The sequence below is a fragment of the Lupinus angustifolius genome, chromosome LG06, assembly GCF_001865875.1.
Source record: "Lupinus angustifolius cultivar Tanjil chromosome LG06, LupAngTanjil_v1.0, whole genome shotgun sequence".
NCBI lineage: Eukaryota > Viridiplantae > Streptophyta > Magnoliopsida > Fabales > Fabaceae > Lupinus > Lupinus angustifolius.
In genome coordinates this window covers 30,269,525-30,291,461 of record NC_032014.1, presented here as the reverse complement: position 1 = coordinate 30,291,461, position 21,937 = coordinate 30,269,525, and the positions used below count along the sequence as shown (strand labels likewise).

The window sequence follows — 21,937 nt, the reverse complement described above, 5'->3', positions numbered from 1 at the left end:
ATATTGGATAATGTATCCCAAGTATGAATGTGACATGATAAGATTGATTTTAAATTATATTTTTTGTGTACTATGCTGACTTTAGGATTGTATAGTTATATTTTAATGAATTTTATGTAGAAAACTGTTTTATATATAGCCTTGAAAAGCAACCCTTGTGATTGCATTAAATGAACAAGTGTGATCGGTTGTACCTTCTAGGTTGTCAGAATGGGACCTATTCTTAAAGTACAGACTGTAATGTTACCTAACCCACCCTTGTAGTTTTGTTAGATTTTAAGAGGAAAATTTAGATGGATCACTTGTGTTGAAAATCATAGGATTGGTGTAATTTAATGGAAATTGTGTATACTATTCACGATTTAAGGAAATTATGGACTAAGAATGTGAATCTTGGGGGAAGTCGTGCTTCCCATACACGAGTTCTACTTTATTTTTTAAAGTTTCGTCATAAAGATGGAGAAAAATCAGTCATTCACGACCACTGATGAAGGATTCCTCAAAAATTTAAGGATTAATGCAACAACCCCTTAGAGGAAGGGTCAAGCAAGGAGGACAACGGGTAGGCGAAATAGAGGTTTGGCTCTCGAGGGATTTGGTGTTGCTCATATTTTACAAGATTGTTGACTTATAAATTAAAAGAACAAAGGGTCCAAAAACAATGATGCTAAACATGCTACTAAGAAAATCTTGTTCCATCTGTTTATGATTTGTCCCCTAGGATCTAATATTAGTCTTCTGTTTACTCTTTCATAGTCCTCTGAGAAAACCCTTGACAACACTCTAGCTTTCAACAACTTTTTTGTCTTCCTTAGCACCTTCTTCTGTGCCATTTTGGAACTTGACTCTGGTATTTGTCTGCCATCAATGTGGTATTTAAGCTTAATTCCGTTGTCGTTTTTCGATGCAGGAACTTCTACTAGTTCAGGATCATCATCAAAACTAACAATATGAAACTTACAATTAAAGGCTTATAAATGATGTATATAGATTTATTCAATAAATGGAAGTTCAACAATCTAAAGTACTAGTACTAATTAAGATGTTGGAAGATATTAAAAAAGAAACATACCTTACAGATCTTGAACAAGCAAAACCCATACTGATTTTCCAGAAATATGAACTTCTCTTCAATTAAAATTATCAATCTAGAGAGCAAAGAGCATGGTTAAATCAAAAAGTTTAAGTTGTTAAACCAATCATTCAAGAATGTTGAACTTCATATGAGTTTGACAAAGAATAAATATTCACAACAATAAGCAAGACCAATCTATAGTTGTTAAGAACCTTAGAACAGGATTCTTGTGAAGAATGAAATAGAATATACATAACTTAGAAATGACGTTGTAGAGAGATTCTTCAGTTTACTAGATTACTATAAACAAATTCATATTAAACACCAATACATGAACATCAAAAAGCAGCTAGGAATAATACTATTACAGTAAGAAAGTATAAATCGCCAAAAAAACGTATAAAGTAGATAAAAAGCGCGACCTAGTACATGAGGCTGCCTAGTTCGATTATGGTAAAATTTCGCGTCTTACATCTAAGAAAAAAGGATGGAGCACCACCAAGTGAGGTGAGAAAGATTCCAAAGCATTTCCCTCAGCAGCAAGCAAAGTCATTATTAGAACTTTAACCAACTAACTTGTCACATTTGCATGAAGCTCATATCTTAGTTAGCACATAAGATTTAAGCTATGGAAGCAGAAATTGAGCACTAGAAACTACTTTGAGGATTGAAACTCAAAGGGTCAATGCAGAAAAAGTTCTTAATTGTAATGTGTGAGATGAAGAGTAGAATATATATTTTCATTTTAGTTACATGTAGTTGTCACTCTTTCTTTAAATATGGGTGATCATGCAGTAGAACCAAGTTAGAAAAGGCAAAAGTAAAAAACAAAACCAGTTTCATATAATCCAAATGGAAAGTATCATAGTATAAGAGAAATTAAATTAGACAGAAAAGTTAATGTAAGGAAGGAACCATATAAAACAGAAAAATACATTACTATAAAATTATTAACAATGTTTTAAATAACGGTTTACTTATAATTCCAAAACTTTACGCTATAGATTATTTGGACAAATGTGAATGATGCGACCACAATTACGATATGATGTCGTTTTGGTGCCTTTAAAAATCGTAACTTTTCGAAGTCTATAATGATTATGGACCGAGATTTAAATGATTGTGATTTAACTTATAGTTACAGTTGTTTGTTTTTAGTTATTTTAATGTGGGAATGATCCAAGGAGGAGGTGACTACTGCGTTAGATACGCTGCCATGGAATCTTGACACGTTTTCCATCATTGTTACTTACATTCTACTCTATTATACCCATTTCAAATTTGTCTCACTCTTTCACCATTTTGTAACAAAACTTTGGCTTTATTCTTCATACTTTTACTTTTTAACTATAAAATCAAAGGTTAAAGCTTGTTCGATAATAACGGTATTTTTTAAAAGAAGTAATTATACAATTTGAAAAAGATTAGTATATGAAATATGATTGATTCACATCGAGAAAATATAATATCCATTATAATTTCTCTAATCGGGTTAATTTTCTTAACAAATTTAAAGGTTCAGCCCAAGTTTTTAGTAATTGGGTTTTCTAGTCTGTTGGGGTCACAATAGGAAGAGGTAGGGAGCATATCTGTTGTCTTATTGTTTGTATCATTTCATGTATCATCAACCTGACTGGTTGAAAAATTATTTAAATTAAAATTATAAGTATTAAATATTTTTCTGATCAATCATATATGTCGCACGTGAACTGACATAAAATAGTATAATAATATATGTGTTTCCCAAGAGTCATAGGTCATTCTGACCTTGTTTTCCTGTCTTATGTCGGTGCAACACTTTCACAGCTATCATAGGATCACTATAAAGGACTTAGACCCCAAACACAAAAATCATGTTTAACTGTGACAATCATGGATTGATGTGATATAACTTAACCTATAATAGTTGGCTATTATATTGGATAATGTATCCCAAGTATGAATGTGACATGATAAGATTGATTTTAAATTATATTTTTTGTGTACTATGCTGACTTTAGGATTGTATAGTTATATTTTAATGAATTTTATGTAGAAAACTGTTTTATATATAGCCTTGAAAAGCAACCCTTGTGATTGCATTAAATGAACAAGTGTGATCGGTTGTACCTTCTAGGTTGTCAGAATGGGACCTATTCTTAAAGTACAGACTGTAATGTTACCTAACCCACCCTTGTAGTTTTGTTAGATTTTAAGAGGAAAATTTAGATGGATCACTTGTGTTGAAAATCATAGGATTGGTGTAATTTAATGGAAATTGTGTATACTATTCACGATTTAAGGAAATTATGGACTAAGAATGTGAATCTTGGGGGAAGTCGTGCTTCCCATACACGAGTTCTACTTTATTTTTTAAAGTTTCGTCATAAAGATGGAGAAAAATCAGTCATTCACGACCACTGATGAAGGATTCCTCAAAAATTTAAGGATTAATGCAACAACCCCTTAGAGGAAGGGTCAAGCAAGGAGGACAACGGGTAGGCGAAATAGAGGTTTGGCTCTCGAGGGATTTGGTGTTGCTCATATTTTACAAGATTGTTGACTTATAAATTTGATCATATTAAAGCTCGCCAAGAAGTACTCGGGATTACGATCATTGGCGGAACAATACCTAAACTTGCGGATGCTCTAGAATCTTTTCGTTTGCTCGTTCGAGAATTACGATCTTTTCGTGTTCTTTAAATATGATTTTCATTATAGATTAATAACAAAATTAGAAAAAAAGATAGGACTTTGGTAGGATAAGTCTTACTAGTAGAAAAAAGTATTTGCCCCTATTATCTTTTTATCTATTTATAGGGGAGTGAACCTTGATTCAAATTAGAATTATGTAGATATAATTTGTTATATGAGGAGTCTTCAAGTGCATTCTTCAAGTTTGGATACTAATTTTGATTGTAAGCTAGCATCTTGTCTTAGAAAAGCTCAAGTTATTTGAGTTGGGTCAAAATATGATACGGGTCGTGAAGGAAAAAATGTTATACATTGATTAACAACTATAACTTTGAGCCTAGTCATAAGTACTTGATAAGGCATTACGTTCGATGGGAGAAAATTGTTGGTTGTGGGCCAGGATCCTAAGTTGCCAAGGCCCAAATAAGATCAAATGTGGCACTAACTACTATGCTTAAGGAAATAAAGTTGTGTCCCTAATAATAACTTCATGCAAGCTCTAGATGAAAGATATTCCTTTTATTTTTATCGAGGGAGCAAATCAGTTCTTCACATAACATCTACAATTGCATGTTCACATTTTTGTTGATATTACCAAATGTATATCCTCTTACCTTATAAGTAAAGAACTAATTTCTTTCGGAGGTGCGTGATTGTCATGATCAATTTATTTCTCCATTCGAAACTTCCTCTATGGCAATCAAAATATGGTTTTTGGGAATGGATATAGTTGTCATGACACTATCAAGTGTAATGGATTGTGACCAAGTAACTAAAACTTCAATGATGATCTTAACTTGAGAACAAAGCAATGAGTAGAAGTGGAATCACCTATATGCTATTATGTACAAGAATATAATAAAGATTCCTAAGACTTGTGTCAAGTGTTTTATCAAGGAATCTCAACATTTGAAATGCAAAATGATTCAAACTGAGGCTCAGTTAAGTCTACCATTTCTTCTTCTGATGCATGCCAGCTCTCACCTTTTGAACTCAAATGGACTAAACTATCCATATACTCAACTGAAACTGTTCCTACATCTTTATTTTCCTTCCCAGCAAAATGATTGTGGTTACTTTCTAGTGTCGATAAATGTCGAGCCGGAAATCTATTTGATGGAGCTTGTCTTTGCTTCTCTGCATCCTCTGGTTCCTTTACATGTCTCAAAAGGATATGAGATTATCAGGATATGTTTTATTTTGCATGCTATGTGAAATATAAGAAATATGATTAGGCTAGGAACATTAAGAAGTAAGACATGATAGTGAATGTGTGCACCTCAAAAAGGTTCACTGAAATGCTCCTTCTCATCCTAGATTTGGCTGGTGAAATACTTGAAAGAATCTGAACAACCTCACTCATGGTTGGTCGAGTATCCGGATCCAAAAGCAAACACTCCTTTGCTAAGTATGCCATTATCTGTACCTCTTCCTCGGGGAAGTTTCCTTTCAATCGTGGATCGACCAACTCTGTTATTACTCGCTTACTATCCTGCAATCGAGGACTTGCCTAAAACAAAAGTTTAGGTAAGCTATATCATTATTTGAATGCTCATCATCTCAAATCTTAGTATAATTCATTCAGTAAGGTATGCAACAAATGCATACTCAAATAGGTACATTATACAAATAAAATAAAAACTACCATCAAATTTAAGATTGCACATAGATGATAAGATACATTATTAGGATGTAGGAATCATATGATTAACAAATTTTGGTTATAAGCAAAGATACCTTATGATGAACAAATGCAAATTCATGAACAAATGCAAATTCAGGTTATTCTTATAAGGATAATTTGCAATACCCATATAACAAGACTTTCTTCTTTGCCTGCCGATTTATGGATGGGTTGCCGGCCGCTGATAAGCTCAAGAAGAACCACCCCAAAGCTGAAAACATCTGATTCAAGAGAGGCTCTCCCAACAATTGCATACTCGGGTGCAAAATAGCCGAATGTCCCTTGCATACTTGCTGGAGAATCTGGACAACCGGCAATGTCATCGCCTCGCAAGTTTTTAGCCATACCGAGATCAGTTATCTGCAAGTTAATCATACGAAAAGATTATAAAAGTATATCTTATGATTTAAAGTGTCAACTAATAGTACCACCAAAGGTTAAATAATTAATACATTTCTTCAAGGAACATACATGTGCAGATTTTTAATAATCGTATCGAAAAACCAAGACATACTTTTGCTTGCCAATTTTCACCTAGAAGAATGTTTGTTGATTTCACATCTCTATGCAGAATTCTTGGAGCAGCTGCTTCATGAAGATATTCCAAGCCCTTTGCAGCTCCTAATGCAATTGTCACACGTGTTGACCAATCCATATTTTTTCCAAAAACTCCGTCTAAACGGTCCCTCAAATTTCCATGTGTCATGTACTCAAACACTATTAACCTTTGAGCTTGTTTTCCTTTTAATTCCGAGCAGTATCCGACCAACGGCACCAGATGACAATGATGAAGCCTAGACAATAGTTCAATCTACATAAAGATAAAACATCACTTGTTTAATTAAGACAAATGCTTTGGAGAAAGAACACTGTTCTAAGTTCATATATCTAGACATTAGGAACATTATAACATTGTCAACCAAAAAAATGAATATCACAAGATTAGGTACAACCTCTGTGGAAAATTCAGAATCATCTTCAAGTCTCCCTTTATCTTTTAGTTTCTTAACCGCGACATTACTACCATCTTTCAACCGACCGCGGTATACATAACTACTTCCACCTAGACCAATTAGGTTGGAAGCTGAAAAGTTTTCGGTGGCATTTTCTAGTTCAGCAAATGAAAATTGAATAATGTTTCCATGGAAAGTTTCTTTTTGGCTCCCAAACAAGAAACAGATCTTCTGAAAGCATCCTAAATAGAAAGAAGGGTAATTAACAACCTTGGAGTTTTCTCATAAATCGGAAAAGTTAAAAGCAAAAAACACTATAGATTAGAAACTAGAACCAAAAGAACCGCGAACACAACCAACATACCTGTAATATGACTAATGGGAGAATTTATAGTGACTTTTGTTTCTGGAACTGAAGAAATCCGGTGACTAAATAAGTTGGAGGAACTATTGTAACTCGTTTCCTTATCTGATAAGATCATTGGTGAATGAATAGTACTTCTTTCCTTTCGGTTGACATAGCATGCAGCAGAGGCAACAATTGCAATAGTTGTGCATACAACACATATCGATAGAATGGCTACGACAATCTTGCTCGAAATGTGTTTCTTTGAACCTAGTGGCATTCTGATAGTTCCTGCATAAAACTCATCATCATAAAACTAGATTCTGAGTACTTTGTTCTATGAAAATCCAACCATGACTTATTATATGATTCAAGGAAATATCCTCATCAATAAGACACAAGTATATCGAAAACTAAAATAATAGGCTTCAAAGTAAGAACTGAGATGCAATGGAAAATCCTGTTTCATAAGAGGTGTAACCAAGATGTAAATATTTTATGCATGTAAGTATGCATTTCTGTTCTATGCACAGAAATAGCTAGTTTCGGAAGCATCGGTTACTGAACTTTCAAGACGGAAAGAAAAGAGAAAGAAGGAAAGGTACCCCAGGTGCAGTTGCAGGATTTGAAACAATTATTACGATGACCATCCGCTGCCACTTTAGGAAACCCATTTGGATCACATATGCATGTCCATTTGGATGAACTCTCTTTGGCATCTACATGAAAGGTAAAGCAGTTACCATACAATATTCAAGATGCGAACATAGTCTCCCTGCCTCGAGTATATTCGTAAAGGCGAAACTCAAGCTAAATAGTCGAAATGACGAATGTAAATGTAAAAAGGAAAGGGGGAATTTATCAGCAAGAGGATCCGGATCTTCATGCCAATTAAAGTTACAAGTATACCTGAATGACAATCGCACGACTCGGAACAATTTGGAAGAGAGTGTCCCTGATTTCCTAGGAAAGAAGAACATCTACATTTCCACTTGTTTAGGCCATGATCAGAAGGTTCACCTGCCATTAACAGCAATGAGAAGCAACATGTAAAATAACCACAAAACCTCTATAAACTTAAAATTACTCAAAGAACATTATACAAGATGAACTATAAGGAACATATACAAGATGAACTATAAATGGTGATACTAACCGCAAAATGAGGGATGAATCGAAACCAAGCTAATAACAAGAGCAACAGCAACTTTGAATTGAGGCTTCATGAGCACATCTATTATATGATTTTCCAAGACAATAAATTCATGATCAGATGATAAGCACCATGCAGCTAAATCTAATGGTTTTGAATTACATAAAGTATGAATATTAAGAGTAACATCAGAGTAAACCAGAAGAATAAATAGTACCAAACCATAACATTTGACTATGTAAAAAAGTATACATGAGTAAATTTCAGAAGTATATATAAGTCCTTCAACATAACACTGAACAACTGATAACAATTATCACGATCTTGCGACTATGCACCGGAAACAGTGGAATCAACTTAGCCAATGTAGAGATCATCATTGCGGAAAAATTCATGAGCAGACTTAATCTTCAAACTGATATCATGTGTGGCAACAAATAGTTAAACTAGATACAAGATTACCTAACAATAAAAAATAGTTTATCCCTATGTTGTAGCAAGTAAATGAATGCCAATCATTTCATGCTCTAAATAAGTAGATAGGAACTCTCTTTTTCTTACCACGATTTTCGTTGTCCGGGTATGTAAATAAGGTAAAATGGATAGAAATAAGAAATGAAAACTTAACCAACAAACACCTAACTTAATGTTATCCACCCTAAGTTCCAAGTACTGAAACAAATATTGACTAAGTAGCATAGGACATTTAATGCAGGGTGAAGCATATAGCAAGTGAAATGGACCTATAATTGATCATGAATCCATAACTGATATACCTAAAGTTGACATGTTCAATTGAAGTAGGACAAATACATGAAAATGCACAGATAGTTTGTTACATCAGACAATAAATATAGGCAGTGAACTGATACAACTTTCTTCCTTAGAGTTAGCTTCTAATATGATATGCAAACTCTACAAATGGAATGAATTTGAAACTATCAAGAGTTTTGTCCAAAACTGAAAGTGTCATCATAACATTTAAGATTGTTAGCAGAAGCAGTGAAAACTATAAGAAAGTCAAAGCATCTATGAGAGTGAAAAGGAAAAAGCTAATATATATTTATAACTATGCCACCCTTATTTTTTTATCTTCTTGTATGCATACCCTTTCACTTTCACATGCAAAAGGGAAATATTTATCACTAGCATCAATGTTGGATAAGATATTAAAAATGATATTATGGAGAATTAAGAAAGAACATTGCTAAATAGCAACAGATAGAGACCCACTTCAATGACTATATCCTATAAAAACTTGATACACACAAAACAGGAAATGAGTCTTAAAATGGTCCCAACCTTGTCTACTACCTCTATGAAAGCAACCCTTTTTCCTTACTGAAAGAGACCCTTCAACACCAAACCGGATCCTCTTTGGTAGTAGAGGGTCCATTACCGGAGGAAATATTGACATGTGACCTTACAAATATTAAGGGTGCATACTTTAAATTATTTTTAAATAAAAAAATTATAAGTCACGAAATCAATCTGAACTTTATATTCTAATATTGGACCTTCCAAAAGAAGATATCACTCCTTCAACATCTTGTCATCTTCCAATACTTTTCATCTAGAAGTAAAATAAAACAACCTCTTGTTAATAAACTCATTTCCAAGGCACACTCATCTTATACACAAAATCATGACCAGCACTTTTTTATAAGAAAATGTGAGAAAAGAACAAAGAAAAAATAATCTAAGGAAAATGGTTCTTCTTGCTCTTGCCTTCAAGGATTTTTATAACAATACTATTTACACACTCATATCACTTCTCATATATCCAAGTCTTACCAATTGAACATGATTACATAACACTTCTTGTTTATCTAATTTTTAGCAATTTATTATAATTATATTCATATTGGTTTTTGAATATGTATACATATGGAAATGTGAGAGGTGTGTAGTTTTTACGAGTAGCAAACAAATATCAGGTGAAGAGGAATGTTCCCAAGTGTAATATCTTTATTCATTAAAATTTTACTTGTAAGAAGAGATAAATAAATAAAAATATAAGAAATATAATAGATTTTTATATTATTTAGTTCGAGTATTTTTTTCATTTTCATTCTCCTAAACCAAGTGAGAGTCTTGAACTTCTCTTTTTCTATAATATACCAAAGGCAGCATTGATGATTGAAAAGGGAAAAAAGAGAGAGACAGCAAGACAGGAGTTGTAAAGTGAAAGAGACAGATGCCAAGTTGAATGTCAATGATGTTTATGGTTCAGAGTAGACCAAATTATCATATCCCAACTATTTCTCGATAGTCCGAATATATGATTTGTCAAAAAAATATTTAATAATTATAATTTTAACTTTAATAAAAAAAAATTCAACTAATCAAAATTGATGACACTGGTACAAAAAAATAAGATAGCAAATCTAGTCCCCTATTTCTCACCCACCTTTTATTTCTTATTGAAATGGATTATACTTTTATTAATATAATTTCATTTACAATCAAGCCCCTAAATATTAATAAACTCAACTATTTTGAATCTTATTATTATCATCATAAATTATCCCTTTTTCATAATTTTATGAATCAGAAGAATTCTAATACATTGGGTGGCTCTTTTACATATAAAATTCCGTGCTTGCATGGCACAGAAAGAATTACTTGAAACTGATGATCCAAATATACACTTATGAAAAGAATGAGGAGTATAATAATACCATATATGTAATTCAGTGAAGACATATTCCCTATCTCCACAGTTACATTGCATTACCCTTTTCTCCAAAATATGCTAAATTCAACTCTGAAATAACAATAAATTATGTACATTATCCATCACTACTCAGAATCAAACTATGGATTTTCACCACTTCAACTAGGAATTTTATCCACCTAAATCTAAAGCCCAACACAAAGGTTCAAGTATTAGGCTAAGTAGAATTTTTCCAAACACATAACTTTCCATTTGCAATCATTTTTCTTTCTTCCTGTAATTAAATGATTTAGCAGCACTTAGTCCAAGTTGTGGAGCTCCCAAAATAAAGGTTTGTGAACGTGTAACCATGTCGACCATCGAAGGTGTTTGATATGCTTGAACGATGCTAGTGCTTTCGGTTGAATCGCCTCTTGCGGTTGCTCTTTGCCATGAATGTGAACTCAGTCCTGACAACACATAAGCCCTTCCGGATTGTTCGTACATTCGTTGGTTTGCCATCCTTTCTTGCATCTCCTTCAACTCAGCAGCAAGTGCAACACATAACCTATCGCCGGCCTTTGCAGAAACGGTTTCGGCCAATGCCTTTTGACAATTCTCAAGGATAGAAACTGCACCAGATAAATTGCCAAGTTCGGCTTTAACTCTAGACTCGGCCATTGCCTCAGCAGCTCTAAGCCTGTTCCTTTGCCTGTCTACTTCTATTGACACAACTTGTCCTCTAGCTACACTAGGTCTCTGAATCGTCACTTCACTAGTTTCTTCCGAACCCAATATTTCTTTTGTCATAGAGTCTCGATAAACACCTTTAACTATCAACAACGACATCTCATTACTTGACTTATCAACTGGAATATTGAGTGTCGCCAAAAAGTCTCTTTCTTCTTCAGCATATAGATCTCCTACCTTGATAGTAGCTGTTCTTGCATTAGCTGTTAAGTTAGTTTGGTAACTTCCTGCTTTCACTGAACTAAACTGCAGCTTTGGGTGAATGCACGAAACTTCTACTTGCAATTCCTGAACCACCACACTCAATAGTCCTCCGATACACTGTGCAAATGCATCCTGAATCACATCCTCGGCTTCAATAAAAGAGAATGTACCACCGGAAACCTCCGAGATTGAGTGCATTGCAGTGGCATCATGGTCAATACCAAAGCCAAATGCATGCACTGGTAAATGCAAACCATCACCATTATTCCGCTGAATGGAATTTGGAACAAGTGCCCCGTAATCTGTTCCGATATGAGGCCTTCTACTGATTGTGTATGTGTCTTGTCCATCAGATAGTAATATGATGCTTCCAACTGGATTCTTGAACCTTCTGTCAACAAACACCTTAGCACCTTTTCTCAACCCTTCAGCAATGTTTGTTCCACCACTTGGACTCAAAGAATTCACTGCCTGCAATGCCTGCTGTCTTCCAGTATCGGTCATTCGCTGAAGAGGGAAGATGCGACGCGCTGTGGAGGAGAATGCAACCACAGAGAGCCGGTCGGATGAGCTCAAATTCTGTATGACAAAACTCATAGCTCTTTTTAGTAATGCAAGCTTTGTACCTGCCATGCTACCACTTACATCAAGAACTGTGACAAGGTCAATAGGAGCACGAGAGTTTTGAACTGAAGTAGGTGATGATGATTCGGTTATATTTCTCTTAGGAGCTTTGAGATGGATTAACACAGCAAAGTTATCATGAGAGGCTGACTTTGAAACCGCTGAAACTTCAGGGTTTGTTTTGATCTCCATTGTATTTATCAAACTGCGGTCAGTCTCAGCATTATTATTAATCTGAGTTGTTGCAGTATGTTGATCCAACGATTCATCATCATCAAAGATAGCTGGTTCAGGAACATGAGCCGGTTGGGAAGGAGTCCTCCTCGGCATTGTGGCCAAGGAATCACCTCTTCGAGAAGATACACGGTTGTTGATTCGAGACATGTCATTGGAGGCATTAGAAGAAGCAGGATTCTGAAAAGGAACCTCTTTCCATTTCGCTCTGCAGACAGGGCAAATTCGATTCCCATGTTTTACATTGGATGTGATGCAATGGAAATGGAAAGTGTGAGAGCATTCTGCAGTAAAAATGGCGTGTCCATGCCCTGGTTTCATCATGGTCAGGCATATTGCACACATTCCCTGCGGATAAGGCAGAATAAACATGTTAGGAAAAGAAGACCCTAGATGCTAAGATATGACATTCTGGACTAGAGATGCCGAATAGCAGATTTAGATACAAAAGCGTAAGTGTTCAGGATATTGAAGACAAACACAAAAACGCAATTTTATAAATATTCTTTGTGGACAGAACAAAACACTACAAAACTCCATTCCCTCAAACAAAGACGGCAAGGGAAAAACATGATGTCATCTAGAACATTATTTGAAATGTGGTTGAGAGGTAGATCAACCAGTTCAAGTTCGAGCTCATGCAGCAATAAAAGATGTTTGTGGAATTGAGGCTTTCAATATTTGAGTAAGTATAGATTTTTTACATAATCAATATTCAATAATATACTATTGTGTGTGACATTTTCTAGTAATTATGAGGAAAATCAAATATTTTCAATGACAATGTATAATTAGATAACAATTTAAGAACCTTTAAACTTGATCATAATTAAATCCTTCATAATTTATTTTTTACATCATAAACAACATATTGCTGTATGTGACTTTCTCCATTAGTCAAGCTTAAAAAAAATAAAAATAAAAAGAGAGAAGAAACCACAGTTCTCTAAATCTAGGAATATGAACAGTGAGTGAATAAAGTAATTATAGATAATTACAAATTTTGCAAAGGTCACTATTAGAACATTATCTTGTCCAACACTGACACCCTTATGTCCTTATGCAGGTCCACTACAAAGACCATTGCATAAAAAGATGAAATACAATTCTATCATCTTTAACACAGATTCCTAATTAGTACCAAAACTAGAGGATTCCAATGCAAATCTACAGTTACTAATATATAAAGTTTTGATGAAAAAAGGTCAACGTTTAAGTGGTCAAACACACTATAGACATCAAGAAAATACAACAACAGTTGGCAAATGACTTTTCATAAAAGTAAAAGCAAAATGCAACTCTAATATTGAATCTTTCAAGAATTTAATAATATAAAAAATGTCATCAAAAGCAGCATGGAACAAAGATGGTTCATACATTGCACTAGGAATAGTAGTATTTTTTTCTTTTAATATTAATATTATGTTATGTTGTAGTATAATATAACTTCAACTTTTCTTTGTTTGCAGCTAGGATTGGATTTTAACAGATCACAATCAATGGTTAAGGGGTGTTTGACTCTTTGTGGAGTTAGTAGCATAACATCATTGAAGGGTCTCAAAAGCAATGAACCCTTTTTTCTAATAACTAATAAGCCAAGTGTAATGAAGATGAAAACAAACAAACAAAGATTAAACCAGTATTAGAATGTTGTATTGATGTGTGTTTAGCATTTAGCCATGTTAATCAAGTGGTAATTCTCTTCTTAATAATCCCAAAATGAAAACAAAGAAGAGAAAATGCAATGAAATGAAATAGCTTTAACCCAAGTAGTGAAAAATCCTAAAAGATAATTTACCATAGAGAAATTCAATAGTGAAGCATAACCAAAATGGCAGTTTAAAATGAAATAAGAAAGAAAAAAAATGTAACTTTCTATTGTCAGTGTTCAAACTACTAATGGATAATGCCAAAAAAATTGTAACTTTCAATTTCAAAATTCCAACTATTAATGGGTAATGCCAAAAAAAGTAAATTTCTATTGTCAATATTCAAACTAAAAATGGGTGATGTGCAAAATTGTTACTTTCTATTGTAAATATGCAAACCAAATAGTTTTACACCTATATGCAATGAAAAATGTAATTTTCTGTTGTCAATATGCAACAATCAAAGGGTAATGCATATAAAAAATGTAACTTTAAATTGTAAATATGCAACAATCAAAGGGTAATGCAAATAAAAAATGTAACTTTATACTATCAAAAATGCAAAGTATCAATAGTAATGGAAAAAAATAGGAACTTTATATTGTGAATATGAAAATGATTGATATCTAATGGTAACAAACAAACCTTAGAGGATTTGGATCCAGATTTTGAGAGGCGAGGACCAGATGGAGAGGGTTTCGGAGTGGTTAACTGGTGACCGGAAGCATCACCGGACGGCGAGATATCACCGGAAAAAGTGGTGGCAGAGTTAATAGACGATGTAGAAGTTGAATGATCCATAGTTTTAGGAGTAAAAACACACATGTTCATTCCTATAGCAAGTTTCAATTTTTTCCATTTGCTTCCCATTTTGATCCAAAAGGGTACACAGAACTATGCTCAGATCTTGAATCAATGGAGAAAATGTTACAATTTCAATGGGTATGAACAAAGTGAGAGTTTTTTTTGTTGTTTATTAAGAAAAAATGGTTGTTTTGGATATGGTAATGGATGAAAGTGGGTAACTGAATATAAGGCAACAAGTTTGGTTAGTTTGTTGAGAGAATGAATGGAATCACTGATATCACAGAATTATAGCAAATCATTCAACAAAATTGAAGGCCTTATAACTATTTCACTTTTTTGTTTATTGTTTCTTTAATATTTCAATATCTTTGCAAGTCAAAACTACCCTTTATTGTTTTACTTTATTACCATCATATTTTATTATTTTTTAAGGAAAATTAATATTTCATAATAATATTATTTCTATCTAAATCACACATTATACCAACGTGTAGTGATATAAGGCCTCACTCAATCTCTAAGGTTGATGGTTCAATTCCTGGAAATGTGTTAGAAAGATAGTCATGAACCTCGAAATAGATTAGTTTCTTACCAAAAAGGTGAGAGATACTAGTGCTACCAAATTTTTTTTACACATATTATAACTTTAGAATTTAATATTGCTCATTGATAGTTTAAAAATAAGATTGAGAGAGTCAAACCTTTTAATATGTGTAAATTAAGAAAAATTAATAAATAATACTACATGAAAAATGTAAAGTATCTTTTTAAAAGTACAATGAAAACCTTCTAGAATATATCTTATAATGGATACCATATAAATAGGCTTTCAAAATGACTTTTGATTTCTATTTTACATTTTAAAATTTATTCTTATTTCTCATATTGCACTCTCTTCATAAGTGTATTATTAATCAAGTATTTAATATTATCTTCAAATTATAAGTGGATAATTATTTTGAAACAATTTTTCTAAGTGAATAGTTATTTTGAAACAAATTAGGTGATATGATAAGGTAACTATTCATTTTTCCTTTTTATAATTTTTAACCTATCACTCTAAATTTTTCATATATTTTTAGTAATGAATATTAATTTTATTTGATGAGTGTTGTTGTTTTAAGGTACGCACTTATAAATTTGTATGTGATAATTTACATCGCTTTATAAATTGACTTTTTTCATCTTATATATTGAATTAACTTTATTAAACAATTTTATCAATTAATTAATTTTTCAGCTTATAATTGATAAGACATGTCAAATAATATGTTAATATTCTATTGTTACTAAATATTGTTTGGTTATGTCAGAATTTTGTTCATATACATAACGAGTTCAAGAGGGTAACCATGAGTGCAAAAATTAAATTGTTTGTCTTGTATATCGTTCAATGATATTTGAAACCTCCTAACCAACACAATTCATAACTAATTACTGATTTATTAATACATTGTAATGGTAATCAATAATAAATTTCCATTAGTTTACTTTAAAGAGTAATAATCAATTACTATCGGTCAAAATTATCATTCAATTACTATTCAATACATTTTCTTAATGAGGGATAATTTATTAAACAATTATTACTATAAATTAAAAGTCAACCAAAAATTAATGTTTCATAAGGTTTTATCCTTTTATTTTCAAAAAATTCTAAAAGATTAAAAATTGTAGCATAACATGTCACATGAGTGGAAAATATAGATGAAGAAAAATGTTTCTCATTTAATATAATATATAATTTCTTTAAAATAACCAAAATAGTGACTCAAATGTATTTTAAAAGGAAAATAATATATCTTACTACTACATCCTCCTACCCACAAGAAAATGACTTTTAATAATAACCAAAATAGTGACTCAAATGTATTTTAGAAGGATTAGTAGGAGACTTTAGTATGAAGATATAACAATCCTTCAGAATAATAATTAACTCAATTACCATGTGGATGCCAAATCATAAGGAAAAAAATACAAATAGGAAAAGAAAAGAAGCTATTATAACAAGACAATGTAAACTCATTCAAAAGGGTGTCAAAATCATGATAGGATAAACGGTACTAATTAAATATTAGGTAACTAATTAGAAATAATATAATAATTTATTTTCTAAAATTTGTTCCTGCAATATTGAGTACTTCAAGAATCAAGATGATAGAATATAAATTCAACTTTATGTTATCTATTATCAATTTTGTTCCTATATTAAAATTTATTTGTTTCTGCATTGTGTAAACATATATAATTATATTAATTTAAGATAACAAAAATGATCTTAACCCAGCCATTAGTTGAAACATTGGTAAACCAGATTATATTAAGAGTGCTGATCTATTTACTCTAAGAATAAGTTTTTTAACTTTATTTCTCATCCTAGTTATCAATTCTAGGGAAATCTTAGTAATCAAGTTTAAAAAACTTACTCTCAGAATAAATGAATCTCCTCCCTTATATTAAATCTTTACATTTTAAAATTTTGAAAGAAACTTCAATTCTTAATATTATATAAGTTCCTGTTTTAAGACAGAACATTTACATTGCAATTGTATGAAAAATGTTTGATTTAGTCAGAAAAAACCTCATTAAATATTACTACTTGCCAAGTTTCAATTGTTATTTATTTTTTGGGTGTGAGAAGAGACAGAAAAAAAGAACACTCCAAGAACAGCTAAGCCAACTAAATTTATTCAACTTGTTTACGTGAACAACTTCTTCATGCATACGTATCATCAAATCATTCGATTATTATTAATATTTAGTGGTATAAGGTCTCACTATATCATTAGAAAGTCAAAATGTTAAGAGTTTAATTCTTGTAAATAATAATTGCTAAGAAATTTAATCACATATCCTAAAAAAGATTATTTAGTGAGAAGAATATTCTTGATAATATCAACATTATTCCATCATTATCTAAATTCAATATTTAGTTTGAATGCTGCATTGTCTTTATCCCTTAGCCAACAACATTTGTAAAATCTCAATTAATTACTAGTGAATAAAAACTTCACATTTTTTATTTTTTATATTATCATAACCAAACATACATGAATACCTCCTGCTGTATGCTTCAGAAGATAATTCAAAGAGATATATATATGGTTTACTTTCTGCCTATATTATTATAAGAATAAAAAATATATGATGGGATTACCCACAAAAAATACATCAAAAGTTTTTGTTTATTGTATTTCATATTTGTAAAGAGGATAATATCTTTTTTTCCACCAAATTTTTTTGGGTACTATTAAAGGTATATTCAAAAGTAACTCTTGTCGTGGTTCATGTTGTCCATTCCAACAAGTATCATTCATATGAATTAAACTCTTGACCTTTTAGTCATCTTCATGATATTTAGCAAAGTCTTAGATCATTAGGACTTACACTTTATTGGGTTTTTTGTAGCAATTTAATAGCAATACGTGACTATTAGTTAGAGGATAATAAGTTGGGTCAAAATTTCACAACTTTATGATGAGTTATTCCAAATGGAAATGGTTTGGTCACGTGATTAGTTTCATTTACTCATAATTCATCTTCATGTAATAAATGATATTGGCTCCGAGCCCTCCCAATATTTCTATAAATTATCACATGATAAATGGTCTCAACCATATTTTTATTATTCATTTAAAATAACTAATTTAATTTTATATCATTAATACGTTATATATTGTGAGAATTTGATTGGAATAATTGATCCAGAACCATTAAATAATAACATATATTAGTCTCTAATAATTAGGATGGTATACACAAAACCAAAATTTTAAATTTCATTGTGATCTCAAATATTTATACTATATAAAGTGAAATTAAAACTTACCCAAATAGTATATCAGGAATTGAAATTATGTAATTTTTATATGCCAACTTCGTCCTTAACTTACCCTATTCTCACCTAAGCAACATCACAACTTTCTAAATTCTCACAATATTCCTTAACTACGTACGAATAATAAATGGGTGTTAATTATTAAAATAAAATGGATGAGATAATCAATGTTTTAAATAATAACTAAGGAGTGAAGGGGAAAATAAATTGACTCCATGATCAACAATATAACTTACGTGTAAATTAAGGAAATGAACAATCAACCATTTAAATATTTTGAAAATCGTGTCTTTGTTAAACACCAATATCCTCATTTACTTGGAATACAAAAGTCACAATGTAAATCAATTATATAATGTCCAACATCTTTTATTTTATATTTGCTATTGATTTTTCATGCATACACTAATTGTATCAAAACTTTCATGATTTTGTCATTAGGCATAATAATCATTCTTAAAGTTATATGCATCTAAATCATCTGCATATATATATATATATATATATGGATAGTCATACAAATTTATGTAGATATAGATATAATATTGGTTAATATGCTAGTAAAAATAAATAGTCAAATATTTTAGAAAAAAAATAAAATTAGCATGCAATATTTTGTCAAAAGTTTAAAGTTGAAGTGTGTAATTTACATACAGTTTAAGAGTTTTCTTAAACTTGGCTTATTGTTTTGATAATTTGGGGTTTATTTCTCAATTAGTTTATAGAATTTGAAGAAGAAAATAGAAGGCTTAAAAGTTTATGACAAATGTATTTTATGATTTCTCATTCTTTTCTTTCCATTTTTTTTCTCTCAAAACCAATTCGCAAAAAAATTATTAGGGTTAAAGATATTCTACATGAACTTTAGCTTTCACTATCACTACCTGAAAAATGGAGCTTACTTTTCTATAACTAGAAGAAAACGCTGGACTCAAATATGTGTCTAATTTATAAACAGATTCTAGATTCAAGAAATGTCATAAATCGCCGCCATGAGATGTACATTAACTAAACCACCTCCAAAACTGACCTTTATATATAGCTTGATACTTAATACATTTTTGGACACTAAGGGTTAGTTTGGGAGTTGGATTTTGGAGGGGAAGGAAGGGAAAGGAAGGCTTGGGAGTCATGAAATACACTTGTGAGATGACTCTCAAGCCTTCCCTTTCCCTTCCTCCCCCTCCAAAATTCAACTCTCAAACTAACCCTAACAAATGTTGATATAATAGTGTAATATTTTACTAGAACCTTATTCCTCATACTAGGTTAAAAGTTAAATATTAAGTTTCTGACATTAATATTTGTTATGAAAGACAATTATACACCTAAAAACAGAATATTAGAATGTAAGTTGTTCATGGATTAGTTAGGATGGGTATCCTAAATTTGATATAATATTTTTCATCCAACCAATTTTTCAACCACAATTCAGTTCAATGGTTAAAAAATAAATAGAAGAGTTCTCTTTTCTGTCCTTTAATAATATTATTATTGGTATGAAAATTAGTTTTTTTTGTACTATCAAATGTATATTTTACTTTTTTTTTGATAAATAATTAATTTATTTTAAAATTTGTGACTTTTTCTTTCATCTGAACTTGCCAAAAACTTTAATTTAACTAAAAAATCATGCCAAACGCACTCTTTCTCATTTCTTTAAGTCTATTATCACTTCTACTCCATTCAACTTTTATTAAATGAGCTAGTCTGAATAATTGAATTGATAAAAAAATAATGAAAACACAATAAACATAAAAGTTATAATGGGGTTATTCGGTCCATAATTACACTATAAAAATATGGTTTTGAAGTAATTGTCTCAATCAAATAGAAGTCCATGAGACTATTCAGAACCACAAAATAAATTTTTTGAGTTATCTATGCATCATAGTTTTAAATAGTGATTCATAATCATAATCTTAGTATTACATTTTCAGAGTTTCTACAATTATATTATGATCAACTAAGACCTTATAGATAATGTTTCTACACAATTATGATAATCACAACATAATCACTAACACAATTAAAGTTTAAATCACTATATAAGTATTTGTGTTGAGTACATTGCCATGGCCTTAAACATATTTTGGTCACAAGAATAAAGCTATAATGGGGAACATAAATGAGTGGCATTTTTAGCATAATGGTCACTCATGTTCAAGGAGAATTGAGATCACCTATCATAAAAGCATGTATCTTACTATGTTTCATTCTAATAAAAATTTGACATATAATAAAAATTAATGTATATATTTCTTATTATGTAAATTTTTTGATAAACATCACAATTTCATTAGATTATTATAACATTGTTGGAGACAGTCGATCTGTATTCATCATTAGAACCATAGCCAGTCCCAAATACCCAACAGCAAGTGGTCATCAATCACTATCAGCACTCAACTTGGTCCTCCAATTCCAACCATATCTATCTATGCTTTTGGCCAGGTAATTATATGGCAAGCATGTTGATATATTTTATCATGATGATAATATGGACCCAAACCAAAACAATCATAGAATGCACACATTTTTTTATATCAAATATTCAAATTGTATTAAAGTCAGCTTGGGATTTCAACCATAGTAATAATGGTATATACTATATAGAGATACATCTTAGTGTATATTATTCCTCTTCTAAAGGATGTATATATATTGTAGATTTTAATAATAATAAAGAGTGGTCAACTTAAATATATGTCAATCCAAACAATTTATTATATAGATAAAAAATGTTATAAATAATAAAATAATAATGATCTAAATAATAACTAACAAGATAAATATAAATTATAAATAAACTCAAATAAAATGAAACTAGTTAAATCTTGGATAAAATAATTCTTTAGTAATATAAATATCCTCAAAGATATATTAGTAGTGAGAACTTTGTTTTTGATATATCTGAGCACCTCTTATCAAATGGCTATGATTATGATCATATCTTCATTCTAACACAAGCTAAAATAGGTCTTTGTATAGTTCAGCTTCAAGCTTAAAGAGATATTGTATGAGAAGTATTACATTTATAAAATATGACTTTTATTTTATTTACTTCTAAATTTAAATATGGAACACCCTCTATCTTCTATAAAATATGACACATAAGTGCATGTTTTGGGCAATATTATCATGTATTGATTGATTTTTAATGTGATTAAGTTAAAGGGTTAAATAGTGGGTTACTTTTCCTTTTTCTTTTCTAAAATGCTTCATGCACTCACACATGATATCTCTGCATATTTGTTGACTTATAAATGATTTATTTCTTTTATATATATA

At 31.1% G+C, this 21,937-nt stretch overlaps 2 protein-coding genes and 1 long non-coding RNA gene across 4 annotated transcripts; all 3 read right to left on the bottom strand.

The window, feature by feature from the left end:
* Window positions 642-1,925, bottom strand: LOC109351008. Its single transcript, XR_002108166.1, has 3 exons — window positions 1,548-1,925; window positions 1,073-1,148; window positions 642-942 (listed from the first exon to the last, which is right to left on the bottom strand). It is a non-coding gene; the product is annotated as an uncharacterized LOC109351008 (long non-coding RNA).
* Window positions 4,561-8,848, bottom strand: LOC109351001 (receptor-like serine/threonine-protein kinase NCRK). 2 transcript variants are annotated; one of them, XM_019592309.1, is made up of 10 exons: window positions 8,137-8,833; window positions 7,888-7,965; window positions 7,641-7,751; window positions 7,337-7,450; window positions 6,750-7,022; window positions 6,386-6,627; window positions 5,947-6,243; window positions 5,559-5,792; window positions 5,028-5,258; window positions 4,561-4,901 (listed from the first exon to the last, which is right to left on the bottom strand). In XM_019592309.1, the coding sequence occupies exons 2-10, from the start codon at window positions 7,955-7,957 to the stop codon at window positions 4,641-4,643; spliced, it is 1,833 nt and encodes a 610-aa protein (XP_019447854.1). In that variant the 5' UTR covers window positions 7,958-7,965; window positions 8,137-8,833; the 3' UTR covers window positions 4,561-4,640. The 2 variants fall into 2 exon arrangements, with proteins under 2 accessions (XP_019447854.1, XP_019447855.1); XM_019592310.1 differs by having other exon boundaries at window positions 5,043-5,258; window positions 7,888-8,848.
* Window positions 10,541-15,107, bottom strand: LOC109350998. Its single transcript, XM_019592306.1, has 2 exons — window positions 14,647-15,107; window positions 10,541-12,700 (listed from the first exon to the last, which is right to left on the bottom strand). The coding sequence occupies exons 1-2, from the start codon at window positions 14,869-14,871 to the stop codon at window positions 10,820-10,822; spliced, it is 2,106 nt and encodes a 701-aa protein (XP_019447851.1). The 5' UTR covers window positions 14,872-15,107; the 3' UTR covers window positions 10,541-10,819.

Coding starts and splice junctions, on each gene's coding strand:
- LOC109350998 (XM_019592306.1), bottom strand. CDS start 14,871: ATGGGAAGCAAATGGAAAAAATTGAAACTTGCTATAGGAATGAACATG. Junction 12,701..14,646: donor CTGGATCCAAATCCTCTAAG/GTTTGTTTGTTA, acceptor CCTTATCCGCAG/GGAATGTGTGCAATATGCCT.
- LOC109351001 (XM_019592309.1), bottom strand. CDS start 7,957: ATGAAGCCTCAATTCAAAGTTGCTGTTGCTCTTGTTATTAGCTTGGTT. Junction 7,752..7,887: donor GATTCATCCCTCATTTTGCG/GTTAGTATCACC, acceptor TGTTAATGGCAG/GTGAACCTTCTGATCATGGC. Junction 4,902..5,027: donor TTTCAGTGAACCTTTTTGAG/GTGCACACATTC, acceptor AGACATGTAAAG/GAACCAGAGGATGCAGAGAA.